This window comes from Vicia villosa, linkage group LG5 (genome assembly GCF_029867415.1).
Source record: "Vicia villosa cultivar HV-30 ecotype Madison, WI linkage group LG5, Vvil1.0, whole genome shotgun sequence".
NCBI classification, from domain to species: domain Eukaryota; kingdom Viridiplantae; phylum Streptophyta; class Magnoliopsida; order Fabales; family Fabaceae; genus Vicia; species Vicia villosa.
The window spans coordinates 100,283,631-100,309,768 of NC_081184.1; the positions used below are offsets into that span (position 1 = coordinate 100,283,631).

Below are 26,138 nucleotides of genomic sequence, written 5' to 3' on the forward strand. Positions count from 1 at the left end.
ATCCCTAGCATCCTACTCATATCTGTCTAATTCATCCGTACTTTAATTATTTACTGTAATTGGTTTTTATTCAAAATCAAACCAAACCTCTTATAACTTTTGTTTAATTGAAATACTGATAAAACTCTGTATCGTTAAGCAGTCCTTGAGATTCGATACTTGGGATTTTCCCATTACTACTACATAGGCAAAATAGTACACTTGCTATTTTCCTATCAATAAGCTTATCAGAGATTTGGGTAAGGGGGTTTGTTATACAAGGGGAAGGTTTTAAGCACCCCTCATATCCATGGTACTCCACGAAAACCTCTTTGAAAATGTTATTGTTTTTGTGTACATTCATTTGAAAAAAACATATGTGAAATTGTTTAAAATAGAGGGTGGGGATGGGAAAACAAGCTTTTTGAAAATGAGCTCGATAAGACATCAACAAGTAAGTATAAAACACAATGATTGAAATAAACAAGTATATGTACCAAGTAACAAGTTCATGGATAAGCAAAGATCAACATGTTTCTTTTTGGATTAGGATTTTAAACCAAGGGTTTTGAATTTAGGGTTTAAAATTAGGGTTTAGAAATTAACATCTACACCTAATTAATTTTAATGATTAAATACAAAATTCTAAAAGAGAACTGGTCTAAGGGTACATGGTATAGTTAAAGACATAATATCCTAACCCTAAGCAAATATTCACAAAAATATACAAAGCTACATTGAAGAAATATTCAAAATAAAATGATTTTTGGTTGATTTTTAATATATAAAAGACATGTTTTTTTATTTAATTTTTAAATAGTGAAATAATAAATATTTTGAGTTTTCTAAACATAATATGAAAATAGGCAATATAAATAAACCATACAAAAAAGAACAAGTCAAAAAGATTGATTTTTCTATTTTTTATGATTTTTTGAAGTTGGAGTAAAACTAAAATAAATTAATTGTAAAAAAAATAGGTTTTGTTGCTACTAGGGCTTGATCCCACGCCCTTCAGCCCTTCACTCAAAACATACACCATTGGGCCAACGTGCACTTGGTGAAAGTATTGTGAGCCCAGTTGATTATAACATGAAACAAGTGATTAAAAATTGAAAAACAATAAAAGGGAAAAGGTCTATGGCGAGGGTGATTCGAACCCCAAACCCTATGGATACGCTTCACACAGACACACTTGCCAACTGAACTAAACGATGAATTCATTTAGGAAACACAAGCCATTCAATATATTATAAAAACGCGCGCCAAAATTTAAATTCAAACACTCAGCATCTTCATCTTCTTCGTGAAGCAAGAAGAACAACCTTCATGGTTGATTTTCAAACTTCCTCTAAATTTGATCAAATTTAACAAATTAAAAGTGCATTTTGATCCATTTTTGAACACGAATCCAACCATATGATTAGCAAAAACTAATTTTAACCCTAACTCATGGATTTCTGAAGAACTCGTATGAACCCTAAAAATTAATTTTCAAATTAAATTCTAGATACACACAATTGAGCCCCAAGACCTTAGGGCTTTTATTCCCTACATGATTCTAAGTAGATTGATAACAAGTTTCATTCAAAATGATTCCTAAATGATTAAGTTCAAGTTCAAGCTTCTTACCTTTGAAAATGGAGTTTGAACTCGTGCCTGGAGGTGTTACAGAATGGCTGCAATGATCTGGAAAGCTTCCTTGATGTCCAAGGATGGTGTTTGAATGCTTAAAATGCTTTGATCACCTCTGCAACTCCAAACCCGATAGCACCTACAAAGTGAAAAATTTGAAGAGAAACAATGGAATACAAGTATTATAGATGTTAGTGAATGGCCTGGGCAGCTTCTATATGATATATGGAAGGTGTTTGGATGATTTGTTTGGACAATGAGCTTATGGAATGAAGTTTGGAAGGATAAGGCTCTTTGCGGCTCTTTAATGGAGGTTTAAGAGTGAATTTTGGCTAGGGGTGTTTAGGAAGTGTTTGGAGGTGATCAACAGCTTCCATATGATGTATGGAAATTGTTAGAAAGGTTGGTTTGCTACCAGAACTTCTCTAACTAAAATTTGCTATGAAAATGCAAATGACACAAAAAGATGGATTTTGGAATGAAGGGTGACTTTGAGATTTTTGTGTGTTTTATCAAATGAGTGAGACCCTCTATTTATAGGCGCAATTTAGGGTTTGAAGAGGGAAAAATCTCAGAAAATTGAGCTCCCATGTGAAGGATGTACCATCTTGCTTCCTTGTGAAGTTATGTGGATTTTGGTTTTCCATGGCAAGGTACATAGCTTTAAGCATGCTTGTAGGACTTTGATCTGATCTTAGAGACTTTGCTTGTTGGTTTTAACTTGATTTTGATGCAAAGAAAAACATGTTTAGATGCTCAATGCAAGAGTGGTTGGATTAAAGCTTCTTTTCAAGAATGGAAGTGTGATCTTTATGCCATTAATGGAATGATTCAATGGTTAATGGCTTAAGCAATTGGATCATATCCCTAAAGAGTGAGTAATCTTCTGATTATGGCGTCTTAAACAAGTTAGATGGGATGTACTTTGAAGATTCTTTCAGATTTGAACCAAATTCAAACTTCTTCTTCATGTTCATCTTCATTTTCAAGTGTTCATGGAGCCTTCTTCACAAAATCATATCTCCTAGATCAAGCCATGGATTTTTATGCTATTGATCTCTTTGAAAAGCCCTTGCTACATACTTCAAGACACTTGTTAAAAGTTTTCTCAAACTCTTTTGGGATCATGGAGAAAAATGGCCACAAAGTTAGGAAAAATCTAAGTGAAAACACATAAAATTTCTCCAAGTTTTTTAAACATAATCTTCAAAATTCCATATCTCTCAAAATAATCATTTTTGATGAAACCATGAGGAGAGACAAAGTTTTTTATTTGATTAAGATCTACAACTTTCATGTTGGGAGATTTTTGAGTGTGTAGGTGAAATTTGAAGTTCCCAAAATGAGGTCAAAATCACTTAAAAACCCTAATTTTGACTTTTGTTGACTTTTTGATTATTGATGAATTTTCTTGATTTATCTTGGTCAAATGTCTTCAATAGTCATGTGATGATGATTTGAATCCTTAAAGGTTCATGGTCGACCATTTTTCTCAAAAGTCAAAGGTTGACCCACATAGTTGACTTTTTCCAAATGAATTGCAGTTTTGTGGATTCCATATGAATCAAGGTCTCCTCTTCAAATGAATGATGTGAATGGATTATAATGTTTATTTGGATTCCCTTGAATCATGGTTTGAGTCTTGGAGCCATGTCTTGATTAAAAGTCAACCCTCCAATGGAATTAAGTCAAAACCCTAATTTGGGGCCTCAGATGATCTTGAGAGTTGTTGATCTTGAATTGGGATATCCTTGGACCTAGATATTGATGGGAAAACCCTTTGAACATAGGAGAATGTTGAACTTCCTTGTGGGCCTCAAAACCCTAAATTGCTCAGTCTCCTTTAGATCAGTCTCCTGTCTTAGGACACAAGTGACAAACAACAATTTTTGTATTTTTTTGGGTTAACAAATGATATATGCATGATGATAATGATGATCCTAATATTTGGAATATGGTGGGATCTCAGTGGTAAAAAAATGGGGTGCAACACTCATCCTTTTCATTGTACTTAGTTTTGTAAATCCACTTCACTCCTATAGTTTTTGAACTTTTGGGAGGTGTGGTCAGTTCCCAAGTATCATTCCTCTCTAAAGACTCTATATCAAGATCCATAGATTTTCTCCATACATCAAACTTGACAACTTCCTCATAGCTAGTAGGATCATCATTTGAGCTAAAAACTGCATGGTTATGTAGTTGATTCTCTTCTTCATTTTCTAATTTAGTTACATAGTCATTAAGATACCTTGGAGGTCTCCTAATTCTATGACTTGGCTCAGATTCTTCAGTTTCTTTGTTCCTCAATTGTTCTCTTCATTACCTTGATCATATATGGGTTCTTCAAGTGTATTTTCTGTTACTCTTGTAGTAATTACATCTACATCTTCTTTTTGTTCAACTTCACTTTCTTCCTCCATTTTAACCGGTGAGTATTTTATGTTCGCTTGATCTTTATTACTCCAATTCCAACTCTTTTCCTCTTCAAACACTACATATTTTCTAATGATAACTTTTCCTATATTTGGTTCATACAATTTGTAGTCTTTGGACTCCTCACTCACACCAAGATTTATACATTTAACACTTTTGCCATCCATTTTCTTCCTTTGTGCATCAGGAACATGAGCATGTCCCACACAACCAATTAGTCTAAAATAATGAATTGATGGCTTTACTCCACTCCACCATTCTTCAGGTGTCATGTTTTTAACTGTAAGTGTGAGGCTTTTATTCATGACATAGGTGGCCCATCTAGTTGCATCAGACCATTAATGTTTAGGAACCCTTCTACAAGACATCATACTTCTGACCATATCATGATAGTCCTATTTGTCCTTTCAGAACTCCATTTTTATGGGGAGTACATGCAGTAGTGAATTTCCTTTTGATCCTTTGCAAGCTACAAAATTCATTAAAGTAATTAGATATGAATTCTCCTCCTCTGTCAATTTTGAGGCACTTAATCAAACATCTAGATTCCTTTTCAACTAATGTTTTGAATATTCTAAACACACAAAAGGCACTAGATTTTTCTTTAAAAAAATAGACCCAAGTCTTTTCACTGAAATCATCTGTGAAGGTGATGAAGTACCTATTTCCTCCAAGTGATTTAGGCTTGATGGGTCCATAAATATCATAATGAATAAGTTATAGCTTTACGTTTTCCATCCAATTTGCTTGTTTAGGTATTAGTTCTTTGTGTTGCTTGCCTATCAAGCAATTGATGCACTTTTCTTATGTGTTCACCAGGCTTGGCGAACCTTTCACCATATCCTTATTATTAAGCATCTCTAGTCCCTTGACACTCTAATGTGCATACCTGATATGCTATAATTGAGACTTCATTTGTTTGGTGGTATAACTCTGAAAAACACTTTGGCATGATGATTGGTGCATGGATCACATGCGTCATATTATGGGGCATAGGAGTAGTCAAGATTATGTCCTTCTCTTCATGAAGGATTTGGCAAGAGTCATGTTTGAAATCACTCTCAACCTCTTCTGTTGAAGTTGTCCAATGCTGAGAAGATTGTTCCTCAACCCTGGTATGTAATATACATCAGTTATCATATGTGACTTGTTGCCCAGAGTCAACTTCACATTCCCTTTTCCCATGATTTCCATTGTTGAGTTATCACCAAGTTTGACTGTTTCCCTAACTTCCATTAAAATCAAAAAGTCAAGCCTTGACCTCAACCATATGATTGTTGCATCCAGAATCGAGGTACTAAATCTCTTCCTTGGCCCAACTTCTTTATTCACCCTCAACCATCAAAATCATCTCCTCTTCTTCATCAAACTCATAGTTTGCACTCTCCTCCTAGCTAGGACACTTACTGTTATAGTGACATAGCTTGTGGCATTTGTAGCACCCCACAAACTCTCTACTTTGTCTTCCTCTAGCACGACCTTTTCTTGAGAATCTTCCTCTACCTCTCCCAATACCTCTTCATGCATTTGATACTTTCAATTTTTATTCTTCAATAACATCCTTTTGACCCTTCATTCTTTGCACATGCACAAGCAAGCTACTTTGCAATTCATTAATGGAAAGAGTTGACACATCATTTGATTCTTCAATTGAGCATACAACATAATTGAACTTTGTTGACATTGATCTCAAGACTATCTTAACTACCATTACCTGCTCCATTTACATTTTTGTGCAGTCATACGATTGCAATGGCACGTGTTTTTGCAAAGTACTCATCAACAACTTCATCTTCTCCCATATTAAGAACTTAAAATTCTCTGTGTAGAGACTACAAATGAGCTCTCTTGACCTTCGAAGATCCATGATATATTTGACGCATTGCGTCCCAAATATCTTTGGATATGTTCCGTACAAGAATGGTTTCCAAGATTGACCTATCAATGACTTGAAACAACTAATTATTAGCCTTCAAATCTTTCAATTTGCTTTCCTCCACAACCTTCAATTGTTCTTGAGTAGCATCAGCAAATGCCACCATGATTCCATTTTCGATCAATCCCCAATACTCCTTTGATCAAAACAAATTCTCCATTAACATAGATCAATGATCATAACAGCTGTCAAATCTTGGAATGGTTGGTTAAATGAGTATATTTAATGTAAGTTTAATCATGATTGCAGGGAAGAATAAACAAAATGCAAGAAAAATTATGAAGAAGAAACACAATGGTGATGGTGTTTGATGAAGGAGAAGGGATGATGGAGAAAGAGAGGGAGAAAGGTGGTTGTAACTGAAATATTGTGGTTTTCAATTAGAGATGATCATAACCCGACTCTAATACCACTTGTTATATTAAAATATTCTCTTATTTAATTATTGAACATAACTACAGTTATATATAAAATCTATGCATGAAGTTGTCATCATTACTTGAGCAGCAAGTAATTTGTAACTAACTATTAACAAACTACACAACCGACTAACAACCAACACAACTAGAATACACTAGAGTTTTATTCTATAAACTTTGTGCTTCATATTATCTTTGTACAATTTTAAACAATGCTACTAAATATCTTTAAAGAACTATCAAAAATACTACTCCCTCTGTCCAATACGTGTCTTTTTTTTATTTGTCTTAAATTATTTGTTTATTTAGAATACCAATGTACTATTTATTATTTTTTCTTACTAATTTATTCTTATTTATTGTATTTTAAATCAGATAACTACTACACCACTTATTATTAATAATATTATTTTAATAAATAATAACATTTACTTTATCATTTAAATCAACACAATTAATTAAAATTAAAGTAAATTTCAAATAAAATACTTATCGAGAGACTCAACAAATAATCTCTTAGCAACATAAATGATTTTTCAAAACTATGAAAACTAAAAACAAAAAACAACCAAATTATTATTTACGGTAGATTTTTAAAAAAAAAAATTACATGTCATTTAAGAAACCTCGGGCTAAGTTAAAAAGCTTGTTTGGTTCTGCATGACATCAACAAAAGTCACGTTGAAAATTTCCATCACCACAAAAACCCAGATTTATAGTTTCAGGATTTTCCCATTGCATATCCATTGTCATCGCAATAACTGATTTAATTGTGGCTACTTAAATATATATATTTTTTGGAAAAGATGGTGATTTAAATATTGAATTGACCATATTTACAAATTGTATTTTATTTTATATACAAAACTGAAAACCAGCTGATATTATTTATATACATCCATTTTCTTTCACGACGTTGTACAGTGTTTCGATCCATCTAATCTAATCTTCATATCTCTCATTTCAAATCAAATTTTGAACTCCAGAGTTTTCTTAAATCACGACCTTACTTTTTATGTATATTTTTCTCTCTTCAAATTATATAAAATAAATAATAAAAAAATAAAATAAAACATGCATCGCGAAGAGTGCCATTAGTCACGTGATATTCAATGCTTCGTTATTTTAATTTATTTAATTAAATTAAATAATTTCATGATATACATGAACGTATAAGCAAACGAATATGACCCATACGAGTTAAGAACTAAGCCAGCACTGTATGCCACGAAGCACTCTTGTTTCACTACGCTCTAAACTCTTCCATTAAACCAGTCTCTTCTTCTTCATCTTCATCATTTTCACTCATCCATATTCTACCTTTCTACCTCTATCTACCAGATCTCATCACAAATACCACAACCAAATATTCCTTCAATTCAGGTACCTTCTCTTTCTACCAAAACAATGTGCTTATTTACTGCTCCATCCCCCCCCAACTCGTACTTTTTTTATTATTATTCTTTCTAAAAGTTAGTTAGAGTTTTTTCTATGTTAGGCATGATTAAGATTAACATGAATCAATTGCATAATTGCATTTTTAGATTGGATTAATATATATTTTCTAACTTCTAACTACTCCATTTAAATCCAAATTCTCAAAGTCGCTGCTGATTAAGAAAGATCCTAATTTCGCTAATCAGCTTCTTAATTCGCTAATTAATTAATTAACGCTCCAGTGGACCCACCACAACACCGACGCTACTGTGTAGCAGTTCAATGGGTCCCGCAATTCATTTCTATTAGATTAGATTATTATTTATTTTTCATCTGGAAATTAACTGAGATGAGATGGTGATGATACATTATATATTAGTATAGATGTATGAAATCTTTTAAGCAAAGTTAAGTGGTGTACACTATACGAATCCGTTATTAGAAATTTAGAATCTACCTTCACTCTTTCCTTTTCTGATTTTACTTTTTTGTCCCCACCAATCTTCTCACTCAAGAAATTACAAAACATTACTTTACTTTATCTTTCTAGCCGTTAGCTATATACCATATCCTATTCTTTACATTTAAGTAATATTTGCTGCTTTTAACTTTTATTTATTATAAATTATCTATCTAGTACCGACATCTCAGAAAAAGAATGACCGCATCAGTTTCTTCAGAACTGACACCGACATTTTTAATTATATCTAATTCATTATTTTTTTTAAATTATTAATATGATCGACGTGTCAGTGTAGGGGTCGGTGCCGTGCTTTATAGTTAATTCATAGTGAATTTATTCATTCTTCCAAAATAATTTATTTTTTGTCCTGACTATAAAATGGTGGTTAAGGTGTTGTTTTCAGTTAGCAAAGGAGTTATTATCAGAGAGAGGTAGTGTACTTATATAGTTCCTTTCTTAACCTTGATTTCAACTCTAAATGTTTGTGGCATTTATAACTATTTGGAATGAGTCACTATCTTCTTTTATTAATTCTCTGATATTATTGAATCCTTAGGTTGGTGAATGTTGATCCCATTCCTCTAATTTTCTGCTTTTTTTGGATATGGTTTAGTTTATTAAACTAGCTTCTTTCCAAACCAATCAAAATCATATGTGATTTAAGGGGAAAAAATCCAAACTTTGAAAAGCCCTTTTACTTACATATTATTATTACACATTGTTAGTATTTCCTTTCTCATATGCTAATCAATAATCATAGCTCCTTTTTCTTTTTCTTTATCTTTATGCTTCTTTGACTTGGTTCTAATTATACAAATTTCAGAATTAGCTTTTATTAGGTCATGATTCTGAAAACCTATGCAGAATTATAGGTGGAATTGGAAATCATGATGGTTACTTTTGGTAGTTGCTGAATTTAATCCATTCAAAGACTGCATATATGATTTTGGATGCTATTAATTCTCAAGCCAAACCCTCAAGTGAGTTATATTATATTCTACCAGTTCACTGAGTTGCATTTATTGTGTGATTTATGATGCAACTATACCATTGGTCCATCTCTATCTACCTTCAATTGAATGTTTATGCGAATCAGTAGTTGGATTTCCTTGCTTGCCTGCCACTCTCGATGTTCAATACTATTGCTATTTCAGACCCTGTCTAGCTACTATCTTGGCTATTAAATGTTCAACTTTTCAATGTTTCTGTGTATACGACAATGTTTTAAAAACCACACTGGATGTTCAATGAATTGAACTGTGAGTCATTCTTACCGTCTGCAAAGCTGGTTATTTGAGCAGGTTGACAGTGGTTTTGTCCCGGTTTAAAGTCGTTAAACTGTGTTTCGTAGGTCTCACCAGTTCGATGTCTAGTACGGTTTTGAAAACGCTGGTATACAGTACTTTTTGTCAAAATACTTCATACTACCGTCATTTTCTATCTGTTTCAGTACTTGGTGTTAATGAGGATGGATAAACTTGACTATGATATGGATATTTGTTGGCCAACCCTGTATTTTTTTCCTTCCAACCCTCTTTATTATGTTTACCGGTCACAAAATCTTATGTCATGAAAAATGGCGTCCTATTTCTTTAGTAAGCAGGAAATTGTTGATCGACATTCATTTGTTTCGTGCAGCATAGATATAAACTGAAAAAGGGTGTGCTGTTTTTGTTTTCTTCTTCTGAATAACTGTTTGTCTGCAGGTATTTTTTGGATTAATTTCTCCTGTGGATCACTATACCTTTTCGTCGATGATTGTACTAGGGACTTTTGAAGATTTATCTTGTTATTTAATTCAGGTTTACCAATTGATGCTACTTTCATTCTTTTTCTTTTTAATATATGATCTTTAACTTGGCATAGATTTTAATAGTTGCTTCACACAAATATATTTGAAATGATGTAGCCCCAGTTTCTCGTGATTTTGTTTTTCTAGGCACATAAAATTGCTGTCTTATAAAATTTTCGAAGATATATGCTTTATTTCTTGAGATGAGGAACATTATTGCCCAATTATATGTGCAGTGATAAACGGTTTCCTTTCATTTCCTTGTAGTGTATGGAGTTGAATAAATGAAGTCACAGATCAAAATTGCTCTTGCTATTATTATTAGTTTGCTCTGGATTCAACACTCCTTTTGTGGTTAGTATAACATTTTAAATTATATTTGTTCTCAGTAGATTACTTTATGCGATGAAATAGGTAAAGCCAAAGACACCATAAATCTCGCTGTTTTTGTTTATTTAATTTTCCTTCATTGTGTGGCATTTGATTTTGGCAGATGAAGCATCTGACACATCTAGTCTAAACAAGTGGAAATGTAGATGTGCTTCTTTCGAAGGAAACCAAAGCAACTTACTTGCTAATTGTTCGAAATCATGTGATTGCCATTCAGGTATGTTGTTAGTTTCTTTATTGGAACAGGTCCAGGAGCCTCCTGCCGATATTTTTCTTTAATCTATCTTTTTAACATCTTTTATATTAGTTATGGTTACTAACGATACGATTATGGGAGGAATTAGGAATGCAATATGCTTTTGTTTCATGTGAAATGAAGAGATAGTAACCACAGCCTGAAAATCTGAAAATTATATGATACAATTTTACCTTCCTTGTAGATTCTGAAGAGGATGCATCCATATGGACATGCATATGTGGTCCCAATGGATTTCCCCAAGTGGCAGAAGATGGTCATAGCGCTAAGTGCTTTCATGCTTGCAACTGCACCTGGGGTATCTTTCTATCTTTTTCATGCTTGCTTCGCAATTAGTGCTAAACCTGTTATTATTGTACACCAAAGCTAAATGCACAAGTGAGAGGAAAAAGTGATTATAGACATAAAATTGATTGTTATATTTGGGTGTTTTTGAGTAGAATTGATTCTGGCCAGAAGCTGATTTGGAGCTTTTAACTCCAAACTGTTAATTAGGAAATAATGATTTTTTGCCTCAGATTTGTTTTTCATCTGACTATTACGTGAATGTATCCAAACATAAGCCGCATTATTTTCAACCCTTTTTAAACCAAAATTAGTTCATCCAAAATCAAATTTTGCCACTACAGAATCAAACACTCACTAAGATTTGTTTCTTTGGTAGAATTCTTATTTATGAATACTTTAAGACTATTTTTTAGTTCTTATTGTGAAGTGTGAAGTTTGAAGTTTTTTCCTTCAACTTTTACCCTCTTTTCAGATTATTTGTGTATTATTGATACTGATAAAACTGTGTGCTCTTTCATAGTAAATCATTTGTTTGAAGTGTGAAGTTTGAAATTAAATTTATGGCTTTTTGAGTGCTATGCAGGAACTGTCAGCACATCATTAGGTTCAAAGAAACACATTTCAAGCAAGGTTGTTGTAATTGTCCTATTAATATGTGTTATATGCACAACCATTGCGTTGATTACCACAATTGTATGCTACGTCTACCGAAGGAAGCAATACTCTATTCAATCACCAATATTCTCAGTAGATAAGGAAACAAGTAGTGGTAGTACCGCCAACCTAATCAGTCATCGGACAGGAACTTCTTCAGTACCAGAAACAACATTTTTCGTGAATTCTCCTATTTGTCATATCACGGGTAAGTTTATTGTTACTCACTGTCCCTTGTACAAGTGTCTATGCTTACTCTAAAATTATGTTTATTTTTTATTATGTATTAATTCTTTAGTTTTTTTTTTCTTTATATAGGTTGCTTTAAGAAACCCTCTTTTTTGTTTGGGAGCCAAAAAGAAACTTTTCATGGAAATATAATTCAATTTTCATATGGTGAACTGGAAAGTGCTACTGATAACTTTTCAGCTACCAACCTTATTGGACTAGGCGGAAGTAGTTATGTATACCGTGGTCGCCTGAGAGATGGTAACATTGTGGCAGTTAAGCGATTAAAAGATCAAGGAGGGCCAGAAGCAGACTCTGCATTTTTCAAGGAGGTCGTACTTGTACCTAACTTTGCAGTATCATTGATTCAATATACTTTGGCTATATTGTAATGTTTTATAATATCTAGCTAAAAAATGTCCGTGCGACCTTTTTCTTATTGCTGTATAACAGTCGTAATGGTTTTAATAATGGGTTGTTTGTTTCTGCAGATTGAATTAATATCTCGACTTCATCATTGTCATTTGGTGCCTTTGCTTGGATACTGCTTAGAATCGAAAGGAAAACACATGCAGAGGTTACTGGTATTTGAGTACTTGATTAATGGAAGTTTGAGGGACTGGTTAGACGGAGTTTCTGGAAAATACCTGGATTGGACTACTCGTGTTACGATTGCAATAGGAGCAGCAAGGGGCTTGGAATATCTCCATGAAGCAGCTGCTCCAAAAATTCTTCATAGAGATGTGAAATCAACCAACATTCTTCTGGATGAAAAATGGCAAGCAAAAGTATGAATCTTGGATAAGAATACCAAAGTTTAAGTCAAATAATAAAAAAGTAGTGCATAAATTATCATATTTATATAATTTGTTTTCTTCAAATACTCAACTTGCAGATAACCGATCTTGGTATGGCTAAAAACTTGAGATCTGATGACCTACCAAGCGGTTCAGATTCTCCAGCAAGAATGCAAGGAACATTTGGGTATTTTGCACCCGAGTATGCTATTATTGGTCGAGCCTCACTTGAATCAGATGTCTTCAGTTTTGGTGTGGTACTTCTTGAGCTTATCAGTGGTCGACATCCTATTCATAAAACTACCGGCAAAGAAGAAAGCCTTGTTATATGGGTACTTTCAAATTAAATTCATAAAGATAAAATTAATCCGAAGTTACAATTTTAATCGTCATTTCTTTTGCAATCTTATAATGTACCGAGTATTGATATAGCTTGCCTGAACTTCTTCTGTTCTAGGCTTCTCCTCGTTTACAGGATAGCAGGCGAGTAATATCGGAGATAGTTGATCCACAATTGAAAGGAAACTTCCCAGAAGAAGAGGTGCATATAATGGCATATCTAGCAAAGGAATGCTTGCTATTGGATCCCGATACTCGACCTACCATGAGCGAGGTTGTTCAAATTCTTTCTAGTATTTCACCTGGCAAATCAAGGAGGAGAAGAAACATTTCCACCAGCTTGTTTCAGGTGAACACATGCACTCATGTTTTCATTTCTTTATAACAGTATTTCTAGTTTAATAAAGTTTCTTAACTTTCAAATTTTTGATGAATATTTTACTTGCCTAATTGCTATTTACGTCACGCATCACGCTGCCATTCAAAGATCATTCTCCTATTGCATTAAAAATAAACCTTATACTGAATTTTTTTTCTTTATGGATATGTAAAGGAACCAGAGGATGTAGAAACAAAAAGGCAAGCTCATTCCAGTGAATTTCCAGCTCATAATTTATCACCACTAGATACCGATTACAATCCGTGTCTTGGAAACAAAAATAGAGAAGAAGATGCAGTTTCAGCTGAGTATATGGAAAGTTTGATTCTCTTGGCATCAAAATCTAATAGCTCGCATTCATCAGAAGAAGAGGAAATGGTAGACATAACAGAGCCTCGGTTCGAATCATTTTGCATGACAAATGGCACTGTCACTTGAAAACACAAACCATTAATGCCAATATTTTTTTGTGCATTGCTCAACGGGATGCTGCAATGAATTATGGTTGAGATTATGTTCTATATTTGTTTCAGTTCTGTTTTGAATTGAAATGCACATAGGTGGTGTTATTAGATTATAAGCAGAAAAAATATATCAAATGTATTCTTGTACAGAAAAGCTTAGGAGGACTATAGGTGCAACTGATTCTGGTTCTTTTACTTGGAGAAGAATCCAATTTCATTAATTAAATCCTATATTTTTTAGGAGGAATATACACATGTTTCCTCTTTAGGAGTATACTTGTAGGAGTTTGTACCAAATTCTTCTCTTAAAGTGAATTTTTTTTACAGGACCTAAATTAAGGAGCTCTTTACTTAGAGTAATATTGACAGGACATGATTGTAGCTTGTTACTTGTTCATTGATGATGAGCTTGTTATTTCGTGGCTAGGAAATAGATGTTTTTATTTTAGCTTATAATTAGCTGCTAATCTGTCCCATGTTTTGTCAAATGTTTGAATGGGCAAGTTGTTCAAATTCAAACTGGATCAAATAAAAATTACCGACCGATTTAAAAAATCTAAAATTACAATTGAAAGTTTTTAAAATCAAATTAAATCACATGTATATATTTGAATAATTATTTATTTTATACTAACATATAGTATGATATATTATATATAACATGTTCATTTATTATTTATTGATATTTATTTTTTAAATACTATTTATTAGTTAAGTTGTATTGATCGTACCTGATCAGAAGAATCGTTGCTGGCTGCTCGGACTGGATCTTCTAGGAAGGAGGAGGGGGTGTACCTACAAGGTACTCCGATGCCAAAGTGAGTAGACGAGCAAAGGAGTGCAAGTACGAGCTAAAGGTTAGAAAGAAGTGAATACCTGACCCTCTAGTGAAAGAGGGTATTTATAGCCCCCAGCGCTGGGCCATGATCTCGCTACTGGGTTGGACCTCCAGGCCCAACTAGGAGACTGCCAGGTTTCCTGAGCGGAAATATCGGAGGTGCGTGAGTGCCCTCTGTCCTGGTTAACCGCTCCGAAGTTCCAGGGAGACGCGGTCTTTTAGGAGTCACGTTGGCTCCGTATTATTCGGAGGGTTGGATATGAAGGAGCCCTGCGAGGAGCAGGGTCCTCGGCGATGAAGGTGCTCGCGGGGAGCGTATGTGCCGGGCGCAAGCCAGCTCGCGGGGAGCGTGATGCCGAGGGTTGACTGACTCGGGGTCCAGTCCGACTGGGAGCTCCTTGGTCTGCGAAGATGGTCTTGCCGAGCACATCTAAGATGGGTGCTTTTAGCCCCAGAGGTGAGCCAACGAGGAGCTTGGGCCTATGAGGTCTATTGGGCCGAAACTGAATTGGGCCTGCCCTTGGCCCAATCCAGAACAGGAGCCCCCCAAGTCGGAGCTTCCTGGTCAAGGAGCTGTCACTTTGACAATGTCAGGACTTCAAGACCTTGGTAGCGCTCGGCGAGATGAATCCTCGTCTAGTGGTTGTGCTCGGAAGGTATGCGTGCTCGGGAGGCACGCTCTGTGGGCTGGAACGAAAGGTCGCGCGTGGGCGACACGTGCTGACGTGGCATAGGTAATGATTGCCTAGGGGTAGGTGGCGGCGCCTAGGGAATCTGTGTCAGCCGAGGCGTCGTTTCGTATTCCGGGCAAACCCCTTATAAAAAGGGACGAAACTCCTCACTTAGGAACTTTCTGCTCCCCGCTTGCGTGCTCGGCGTCTCAGATCAAATCCCAGGCCTTGCTTTTTGCAGTGTTCTTTCATCAATCAAGTTCAACGAAATCATGTCTGAATCAGGTACGTCTGGGATTTTTTTGATTTTACACGCTTTTCTTTAGAGTTATGACGGGTTTATGAGGCGATTCGCCGTTTTTGTCATCTAACTCGGCAAATAGGCATGAAACTGGGCCTTCTCCCCGGGTTATTCATGCGATGCCCGGGGAAGGTCAATGTAGATGTTAAATTATTCTCGTATCTGCCCGGCTTCCTCAAGTTTTCGCCCGCCAAATTCATAGAACGGCCGGCGTCTTTAAGTCACCTGTCGGCTTATTCACGGTCATGCCCGGCGTGTTCAAGGTTTCCGCCGGGGTGTTGGAGTTGGGCCCGAGTATCTTCGTGTTTCTTATGTTAAGTTAACCCTCTGTCGGCGGATGGCTTTGGCCATGGATCTAACTTATTTTTCGAAGGGGTTTGGTCGGTGGCACTGTTGCTCGCCGTTCCACCCTTTCACTTGCATCGCGGTGGAAGGGTGGATTTGATGATCGGTCGAATTCATTTTTTCCTTATGCATGCAGGTGAATCAGGCTCGGGGTCTAGCTCGAGGTCCAGCTCGGAGTCTAGCTCCAGTTCCAGCTCGTGGGACGGTTTGCGGAGCACGAGTGCGAGTAGTTCTGAAGTGGAGGAAGTGGAGGTTGAGAGCTCGCATCTTTTAGTGATAGAGGAAGGCGACGAGGAGGATGTGCCTTCGGAATCTGACGAGGAGGCTCCTCTAACTCCGCTCTTTGAATATGACTTCGAGGTAGACTTAGGCTGGGTGGCCGAGGAGCCTCAACTCGAAGTGTCTCAGTAAACTGACTCACTGGTCGGGACTTTCTATGAGGTCGAGGTTCGAGGACCGAGTGACGAATTGAATTTCCAGGCGGTCTTCCCGACGACCGGGGAACGCATCTGTTCCCACTTCCGTGGGGACAGTTTTGCTATGTACGAGTATGTCTTCCGGGAGCTCGGGTTCCGCCTGCCTTTCACCAGCTTCCAAGTCTCACTATTGGCGCGTCTTGCGTTGGCTCCGTCTCAGTTGCATCCGAACGCCTTTGCTTTCATGCGGGCATTCGAGGTCGTCTGTGACTATCTGGGCATTGGAGCTACGACCGACTTGTTTTGCCGCTGCTTCCGAGTTCAACGGAAGATGGCTGACGGGCGCTTTAGCTGGGTTTCCTTCAGGAATGCCGATCGGAAGCTCTTCAAAATGTACGTTGATTCGGTCAAGGATTTTAAAGACCGTTATTATGTTATCCGACTGCATAGCCGGACGGCGTACACCTCGCTGTCAAAGATGGTGACCGTGTGCGGCGAGAACGGTATCTCGGAACGGGACGAGGAGGGAAAAGTCAAGACTAAGCTCTGTAGCGTGTTTCCCTTTGTTTGGTGGAGAGGCCATTTTAACTTTCCCCCTAAGTACTATGCTCGGGAAGACGGGGATCTGGATGAGCAGGATTCGGCGTCGTATCTTCGTCTTTGTCAATGGGTGGACAGCTTCAGTCTCAGCCCGTGGGTGACGAGGACGGGGGAGCCCATTTATGATGAAGAGGGTGTGCCGAGGACTGAAGCTCGGGCCATAAACACTAAGGCTCTCCTGACGTGCCGGACTTCGGCGAAAACCAAGGCGTTGTTAGGTGGATTTTTTGTCGTTTTATCCTGCTTTTTCAGTTAATGCTCATTATTGACTGTTTGTTTTGTGTTTCAGATGCTATGCCGGCGAAGGAGGACAAGGTCCTGAAGGCGGCCCAGGATGGACGGAGAATCCGGGCGTTAAAAAACAAGAATCGGGGGGTGGCTTCAGGTGAACATTCCGGCTCTGATGGCTCTCCTTTGGTGATCCCGGAAGGGGGGACGCCGAAGAGGCAGCGTCGGTCGGAGATGTCCCGAGAAGATCCTCCGGTCACGGGAGCTGAGCGCGGGTTTGTACTCCCTCCTTGCTTCAAAGAGGGCCAGTTTTTTGAGAAGTTTCCCCTGTCCGTCTCTCCGGATGAGGCTCGCCGTGCTGAGGAGATGTCCTCTTCGGCCCGTCTAAAGCAGCTGGCCAGCGACAGTGCTGCTGTAATGAGGGTCGTTGGAATGGCGCAAATGTTCGCCCAGGGGGGTGTCGCATCTGTCGAGGCCCTGAAGAAGGCGGAAGACGACAAGAGGGTTGCCGAGGAAGAAGTCGCCCGGCTTAGAACTCTTCAGGAGAAGATGAAGAAAAAGATGGAGGACCTTATGAAGCAAAAAGATGAGGAGGTAGAGGAGGAGAAAAAGAAGGTCGCAGAACTTGAACAAGCTTGGGAGCCGACGGCGGATGAGTCTTCGGATGTGGCGGTGCTAAAGTCGAGGGCCGAGTTTGTCGAGAAGATCGACGACTTGAAGATTGAGCTTGCTGACATGGCCGAGGAGGGGTTTAAATGTGCTGTCCAGCAATTGAAGCTTCTGAATCCGGGCCTGAAGACGGATAACATCGGGATTTCGAGCAGGATTGTGGACGGCCATCTGGTGCCCGGTACACCTGAAGATTGAGCTTTTTTTAGGGCCTGCGTGCCTCTGTTTTTTTGGCCTGCGTGCCGCTTTTTGATTTTTGGATTTATGGGGCTCGTGCCCGGGATATTTGGGGGCCTGCGCGCCCGACATTTTCGTTGTAATATTTGGACATCACCGGCCAATTTGGTCGGCTTTTGCTAATTTGTCATTTACGTTTGATGATCCTCTTGTGTGCTTGAAATTTTATTGTTTATTGTTGCTCGTATATTCCGGGGAGTGATCCCAACACTTAGAATATTATTGATAATTATTAGTTATGCTCGGCCTAGGTTGATTGCCCGGGCGTGTTGTGTATAGGCCGGGTGCGCAGAGCAGGTGTGCGCTGATAGCGAGCATGAGACCGCGGTTGCGGCCAAGTGCTCGCGGCGTGAACGATCCCATCGCGAGCTGGGGTTCTGCCTTACAGGTACTTCCACGGAGGGTCTAGGTGTAGAGTCCGCCGTGTGGCCGGTCCTTCCATTCGGTGGCTGGTTCCGACCGTTGCTGTCGTGGAGCATTCGCGTTCGTACCGGTGACGCGGGTCCATGCCCAGTTACCACCTGTGTTCGATACAAGTGTCCGGGGGCGCTAGGTTGTGTTTAACTGTAATAACGTATGAGTTTTTCGGCGTTCCAAGGTCGAGCAAGTTTTTCTCCGAGGAGATTCTCGAGGTAATAGGCGCCATTCTCGGTTTTATCGTAAACTCGGTATGGGCCTTCCCAGTTCGGGGCTAGTTTGCCCTCGCGCGAGTCTTTCATGTTTCTGCGGAGCACTAGGGCGCCGACTTCGAATTCGCGCTTGATAACTTTGGCGTTGTGGCGGAGGGCTATCTGTTGTTTTAATTTTACTTCTCGGAGGGAGGATCCTGCTCAGATCTCTTCAACCATATCGAGCTCTTCCCTCATAGCCTCGTCATTGAGCTCTTCTTCGAGGGGTGATTCGGTGCGCCGAGAAGGTTCTCGGATTTCCACGGGGATCACGGCTTCGGTGCCGTAGGTTAGTTTGAACGGAGTCTCGCCCGTGCTCGAATGGGGGGTTGTCCTATAAGCCCAAAGTACACTATGTAATTCTTCGACCCAAGCCTTTTTGGCCTCGCCGAGTCTCCTCTTTAATCCCCGGAGGATGACTCGGTTGGCTGCCTCGGCTTGCCCGTTCGTCTGAGGATGCTCGACTGAGGTGAAATGTTGTTTCGTGCCGAGCATGGCCACAAACTCTTGGAACTTTTTGTCAGTGAATTGGGTGCCATTGTCGGTGACTATAGCCTATGGTACCCCGAATCGAGCGAGTATGTTTCGTTTGTAGAAGCGGAGCACGTTTTGAGACGTGATCTTGGCGAGCGCTTCGGCTTCTATCCATTTCGTGAAGTAATCCACAGCGACCACTAGGTATTTATTCTGATACGAGCCAACCGGGAAAGGTCCGAGGAGGTCCATTCCCCAGGTGGAGAAGGGCCAAGGCGAGGAGAGCGATTTAAGTTCGTTCGGGGGAGCCAAGTGCATGTCGGCGTGACGCTGACACTTGTCGCATTTACGGACATGTTCCTTGGCGTCTTGCTGCATGGTCGGCCAATAGTACCCGGCTCTAAGAGCTTTCCTCGCTAGTGACATTGATCCCTTCGTGAAGTTCTTGGAGTATCTCAAGTGCTTGCGAGGCGTCGACGCATTTAAGGAGAGGAATGGAGAAGCCTCGTCGGTATAGTTTGTTTTCGATGATAGTGTACGAGCAGGCTCGCCTTTTAATAGCTGAGGCTTCCTTCGCGTCAGCGGGAAGCTCGTCTTTCGTGAGGAAGTTATATACCGGGGTCATCCAGCAATGGTCGTCCCCGATAGCGTGTACTTGTAGAGCTTGCGCGTTATTGCTTATGCTCGGCCTGGGCAGGATTTCCTGGATTACCGACTTGTTTCCTCCTTTCTTTCTTGTGCTCGCAAGTTTGGACAGTATGTCGGCTCGTGAGTTATGCTCCCGGGGTATATGTGCGACGTCTGCCTTTGAGAATCTTATCATTTTATCTTTGACGAGCGTGAGATACTCGGCTAGTGTGTCGTTTTTGGCTTGGTAATCGCCGCTGACTTGGGATGCGACGAGCTGGGAGTCGGTGTAAATCATGACCTCCCGAGCACCCACGTCTTCGGCGAGACGCAGGCCTGCTAGGAGAGCCTCGTATTCGGCCTGGTTGTTCGACGTGGTGAAAGACAAGACCAGGGATACTTCGATGATGAGCCCCTCATCGTTTTCTAGGATAATGCCGGCTCCGCTTCCCGAGTTGCTCGATGCGCCATCTACATAGATGGTCCATTTATTTTCGGTGGGAGTCGGGCAGTTGGAAATTGAGGTCATCTCGGCCACGAAATCGGCGAGCGCTTGAGCTTTCAGTGCTTTTCTACCCTCGTACTGTATGTCGAACTCGGATAGCTCGAGTGACCATCTTAGCATTCTCCCGACCATGTCTGGTCGGCTGAGAAGTTGTTTGATGGGTTGGTCTGTCCGAACGACAATGGTGTGGGCAAGGAAGTAGTACCTCAGCCTCCTGGCAGCTATTATTAGGGCCAGTGCGACTTTCTCTATCTGTTGATATCGCACCTCGGGCCCTTGTAGGGCTTTGCTTGTGAAGTATATTGGCTTCTGTCCGTCTTCCGCTTCTCGGATTAAGGCCGCGCTGGCCGCCTCGTTTGAGACAGCCAGGTAGAGATATAAAATTTCGTTGCTATCTGGTCGGGAGAGGACGGGCGGTTCGGAGAGCACTTGTTTGAGATGGGATAGTGCTCGCTCGCACTCCTCGGACCATTCAAAGGTCGCTTCTTTCCGGAGCAACTTAAAAAATGGGAGGGCATGCTGGGCGGATTTTGCGACGAAGCGGGATAGTGCCGTGAGCATTCCATTTAATACTTGGATAGATTTTTTATTGTTAGGGGTAGGAAGTTCTGAGAATGCTCGGCATTTATCGGGGTTGGCTTCTATTCCTCGCTCGGTTAGGTAGAAACCGAGGAACTTGCCCGCCCGTACTCCGAAGGTGCACTTCTCTGGGTTAAAACGCATCTTGCAGGATCTGGCCTGCTCGAACACCCGTTCAAGATGTGCTGTGTGATCGGAGTCTTCCCGAGATTTGACGATCATGTCGTCCATATATACCTCGAGGGTGTCGCCGATCTCTCTTCGGAAAACCTTGTTCATCATCCGCTGGTATGTGGCTCCGGCATTCTTGAGTCCGAAGGGCATTACATTGTAGTAATAGTTACCCGACTCGGTCATGAATGCCGTGCACTGCTTGTCGCACCTCGCCATGGGGATTTGATTGTAACCTGAATAAGCATCCATAAACGATAGCAGTTTATAGCCGGCCGAGTTGTCGACCAGCCTATCAATATTAGGCAATGGATAAGCATCTTTGGGACATGCCCGGTTAACATCGGTATAATCAACACACATTCTCCATTTTCCATTAGATTTTTTGACAAGTACAACGTTTGAGAGCCAAGTTGAATACTTGGCCTCGAAAATAAAATTTGCCTCTAAGAGGTCTTTTACAGCTTTCTCGGTAGCCTCCGCTTTCTCGGGAGACTGCCGGCGCCTACGTTGAACTATTGCCTTCACGGCTGGATCAATGGAGAGGTGGTGACAGGCGACCTCAGGGTCGAGTCCGGGCATTTCCGCTGCGCTCCAGGCGAACAAGTCGGCGTTGGCTTGGAGACATGCTACGAGTTGCTTCCTCGGTAGATCTGGGATGTCCTTGCCAATTTTTACCGCTTTGTCGGGGTTGTCGCCCAGCGGGATGAGGTCGAAGTCCCCGTCTGGGACGGGCCGGACGGGATGAGTCACCTTTTGGCTTGTCTCTTCGCCATTCTTCAGCTTTTCGTTTGTGAATCGAGCATCCAGGTCCACTGAGCTGACGTTTTTTGGCGGGTGTTGATCTTCCAGATGATGTTTGTCTTCTGCCCTCGGCTTCTTGTTGGATTCTGATGGAGGGGCGATCAGTTGCAACCCCTTTACGGAGGCGTCGAAGATTCTTCTAGCGGCTTCGATGTATGCGTTGATAGTGGCCACTCGTCCCCGCTTTGTGTAGAATTTCATCTTCAGGTGCACGGTCGAAGGGACGGCAGTGAGCTCGGCCAGAGTAGGGCGTCCGATGATGCAGTTGTAGAGAGTCTTGCAGTCGATAACCAAGAATCTCGTCTTGACCTGCCTGGATGCTTCCCCTTCCCCGAAGGTGACGATCAGTTCGACGTAACCCCACGGTTTGGTGGTAGCCCCGTTGAAGCCTTGGAGATCGGAACCTACATAAGGAGTGAGGTGTGAGTCGTCTAGCTGAAGTGTCCGGAAGAGGTGAGAATACATGATGTCGACCGAGCTGCCTTCGTCGACCAGGACTTGACGGACGTCGAAGTTAGCCATTCTGGCTCGGACGAGCAGGGGGATCGTGGCGTTCGGAGCTCCACCAGGCAGCTCTTCCAAGTAGAATGTGATCAGATCTGATTTTCCTTTGAACTTCCGCAGAGTAGGGGCGAGATCCGAATTGGCGCTGATCAGCTCATCGAATTTTCTTTTTACCGAGCTGATGGTGAGAGGGCCGGGGTCACCCCCGTTGGAGATGACCATTGCGGCCGGGAAGTGTTCCCAGGTGCTGTAGGCAGTCGTCACGCCGACCGAAGGGATGAAGTCTTCCGGTCGAGTTATGGACAGCGCGACTTGAAGCGGTCGGCTGTCTGGTGAATTGCCCTCGTCAGAGTTCCGAGGGGCTTCTCTTCGGGGAGGTTCTCCCTTCCTTGTGTACTTCGACAAGCGGCCCTCTTTAATCAGGGTCTCGATAGCATCTTTGAGATGTATGCATTCGTCGGTCAGATGCCCGTGACTCTTGTGGTACTTGCAGTATTTGGATTTGTCAGTCCCCGGTCTGGTGGGATTCGGCTTTGGGGGCCAGATGCTGGAGTTCTTGAACTCGGTGTTTTGGCAGTCGGCCAGGATTTTTTCGCGCGAGACGTTCAAGGGAGTGTATTTGTTGAACCGACCTGCCGGTCCTCGGCGCTCTTTGGCGTCACGGGACCTATCGTCTCTCCTCTTATCATGTCCTCGACGCGAGCCTGAGTCGTCGAGGTTTGAGCTGCGAGCAGCATCGTTGCCCCTCGAAGCTTTGATTGCGGCTGCCTCGCCTTCCTCGAAATCGATGAATGCTTTTGCTTTGCGGAGGAGGGCGTTCATAGTGTGCACCTTCTCGATTTTAATGGCCTTCTTGAAGTCACTGCCGGGGAGAAGTCCTCGTTCTAAGAGGTATCTCTTCATGTAGTCGACCGTCAGTACTTGGACGACTTCCTTGTTGAACCTGTCGAGGTAATCCCGAAGGGGTTCGTTGGGTCCTTGTATCACGGCCTCGAGATTGGCTTCCGATTTTGGTTGCCGATGGGAGGCTGTGAAGTGGCTCAAGAAGAGTTCCTTAAGCTCGGTCCAGGAGTGGATGGAGTTGGGACGGAGGTTTCTGTACCAAGTCATTGCTCCTTTTCTGAGGGTGGTCGGGAAGATGCGGCATTTGATAGAGCCCTTGACGACGTGATAGTCCATGACAGTTTCGATGCTCCGAATATGGTCGTCGGGGTCAGTGGTTCCGTCGTATTGGTCCAACACCGGTGGTTTCTCCATCCCCGGGGGAGGCGGGCTCTCCGGATATCTTCGGACAGAGGGCTGCGGAAGTCCTCTTCGTCACCTGGTCCCGGGGAGGTTGAGTGTCTGCTTCGCCGGGGTTTTCTCTGGACATTGTCAGGGCTAGCGCGGTTGTCCCGGGGAGGGGGACGTTCGCGGGGTTTCAGCACAGCTTTGGAAGGGCCTCGGTGATCCCGTTCAGGGGAGAGGCTTCTTTCTTCAGCGGCTTCCGGTCTCTGACTTCTCCTGCTCTTTCGAGGTGGAGAGCGGGAGTATGATCTCCGGCGATGGTATCTCCTAGGTGGAGAGCGTGAAGAAGATGGGGAACGCCGACGGTGTCTCCTCGGTGGTGAGCGTGAGGAGGAATAGGAACGCGACCGATGGCACCTCCGCGGAGGGGAGCGGTGCCGTCGCTTCCTTTCCAGCTCGTGGATACGGTCGTCCTGGATTCGGAGGAGGCTGTTTGTCTTCTGCAGTTCTTTGAGCAGGAGGACAGTGGTGGGGTCGGCATCCTCGGGGATGTTGATTTGCTCTTCCTCTTCTTCGTGACGGACTCTTCGCCTGTCGGAGGTGTGGGTGAACGAGGAGGCAGCATGCCCGTCCCTGGCGTCAGTCTCATTCTCGTTTTGAGGATGTTCTGGCCCATTGTGGGTTCGGGCCTGCTCGTCTTCTCCGTTCTGAAGGTGTCCCTCGGGAGGAACTTGTTCGAAGTTCTGAACCTGTTGGAGGCCCTGCAGCTGTTGGATGCTCTGGATCTGCTGCCTCCTAGGTTGCGAGGTCTCAAGCCCGGGCCTTCTCTGCCCGGCGGAAGTATGCCGACTTCGTTCCTGCCTACGGCGATTCTCCCCCTCGCGGGTGGACTCCTCGATTAGCTGTTGCAGGAGGAAGGGATCAGCGCTTGGGATGTTGTTGTTGTCAGCCATGACGATCGTGAAAGGATTAGCTTTGATCTTTGTTTGTTAAAGATGGGGAAGCAAGTTTCCCACAGACGGCGCCACTGATCGTACCTGATCATAAGAATCGTCGCTGGCTGCTCGGACTGGATCTTCTAGGAAGGAGAAGGGGGGTGTACCTGCAAGGTACTCCGATGCCAAAGTGAGTAGACGAGCAAAGGAGTGCAAGTACGAGCTAAAGGTTAGAAATAAGTGAATACCTGACCCTCTAGTGAAAGAGGGTATTCATAGCCCCCAGCGCTGGGCCATGATCTCGCTACTGGGTTGGACCTCCAAGCCCAACTAGGAGACTGCCAGGTTTCCTGAGCGGAAATATCGGAGGTGTGTGAGTGCCCTCTGTCCTGGTTAACCGCTCCGAAGTTCCAGGGAGACGCGGTCTTTTAGGAGCCACGTTGGCTCCGTATTATTCGGAGGGTTGGATATGAAGGAGCCCTGCGAGGAGCAGGGTCCTCGGCGATGAAGGTGCTCGCAGGGAGCGTATGTGCCGGGCTGTAATACGGTGAACTGACTTTTTTAATTGAAAATGTCGCGGTTAAGCATGAGTCGCCACCGACTTTTATTTTATCCAATTGGAAAGGCAAAAAGAACAGGAAAGACCTTTGAAAGGTTTTGAGTTCGGGGGGTAGGTTATACAAAGGGAAGGTGTAAGGCACCCTTTGCATCCATGGTTATCCATGGGCTCTTAATTGCTTAGCTCACTTGTCTGTTTTGAAAAGTTCGAAGTGTCGTGTGTGAATAGTAAAATGATTTCGTTAAGGACTTTAGCTTGTAAATGAGCGTAGCCTTGTTTTGAAATTGTTTTGAAAGGAGGTGTGAAAAGTATTTTGAATTTGTTTGAAGTGAGCAAGTAATTAATAGCTACCTACCCTACGTTGTCTTTCTTGTTCTTTAAGTCTTTCTGGCGAAAGGATCTATCCATACCATGAGAGGGCAGGAAGTCTCTCAATTGGATGTGCGGGTCATCGAAGGGTCATCGTGGATAATCTTTCGCCACAAGACTATCCCTACCATGAAGAGGGCAGGTAGTCTAAAGGGAAGGATAAAATAGTCATTAAGGCAACAGTAAGGATACCTTAGCAATCGAAGGGACTATCACCATTTAATCGAGGCAACATCGAGGGACGATATCATTTTATTCGTAGGCAACTCGAAGGGACTATGATCTTTTATCGGAGGGACATGGTGATTTTGAATCGAAGGCAACAAGCTAAGGTATCCCTATATTCGAAGGGACTTGACTATTTGATCGAGAAGGCAGCATAAGAGGTGTTACCTTAGAGGTGAGTGTGTGCAACAATCATGTGGTTGTATTCGATTATGTTATCTTGATTTAGGTGAGCTATCGTTCAATTAATTAGTCTTGTCACTCCCTAATTTACTAACCACACAATTAATATTGACA

The 26,138-nt window shown here is 41.7% G+C and overlaps 1 protein-coding gene across 10 annotated transcripts; it reads left to right on the top strand.

The window, feature by feature from the left end:
- Positions 1-7,602: 7,602 nt before the first annotated feature.
- On the top strand, positions 7,603-14,401 carry LOC131601884 (receptor-like serine/threonine-protein kinase NCRK). 10 transcript variants are annotated; one of them, XM_058873808.1, is made up of 12 exons: positions 7,603-7,785; positions 9,126-9,282; positions 10,009-10,104; positions 10,362-10,448; positions 10,588-10,701; positions 10,925-11,038; positions 11,612-11,890; positions 12,001-12,242; positions 12,402-12,698; positions 12,806-13,039; positions 13,165-13,395; positions 13,600-14,400. In XM_058873808.1, the coding sequence occupies exons 4-12, from the start codon at positions 10,379-10,381 to the stop codon at positions 13,861-13,863; spliced, it is 1,845 nt and encodes a 614-aa protein (XP_058729791.1). In that variant the 5' UTR covers positions 7,603-7,785; positions 9,126-9,282; positions 10,009-10,104; positions 10,362-10,378; the 3' UTR covers positions 13,864-14,400. The 10 variants fall into 10 exon arrangements, with proteins under 10 accessions (XP_058729791.1, XP_058729793.1, XP_058729796.1 ...); XM_058873810.1 differs by having other exon boundaries at positions 9,167-9,282; XM_058873811.1 differs by lacking the exon at positions 7,603-7,785 and adding an exon at positions 7,841-8,733 and having other exon boundaries at positions 9,167-9,282.
- The last annotated feature ends 11,737 nt before the right edge of the window (positions 14,402-26,138 follow it).

Excerpts from the sequence above, each read along its gene's own strand:
- LOC131601884 (XM_058873808.1), top strand. The coding sequence starts at position 10,379 with ATGAAGTCACAGATCAAAATTGCTCTTGCTATTATTATTAGTTTGCTC. Across the intron at positions 10,702-10,924 it reads ATCATGTGATTGCCATTCAG|ATTCTGAAGAGGATGCATCC; the intron begins GTATGTTGTTAG and ends CCTTCCTTGTAG. Across the intron at positions 12,699-12,805 it reads ATGAAAAATGGCAAGCAAAA|ATAACCGATCTTGGTATGGC; the intron begins GTATGAATCTTG and ends CTCAACTTGCAG.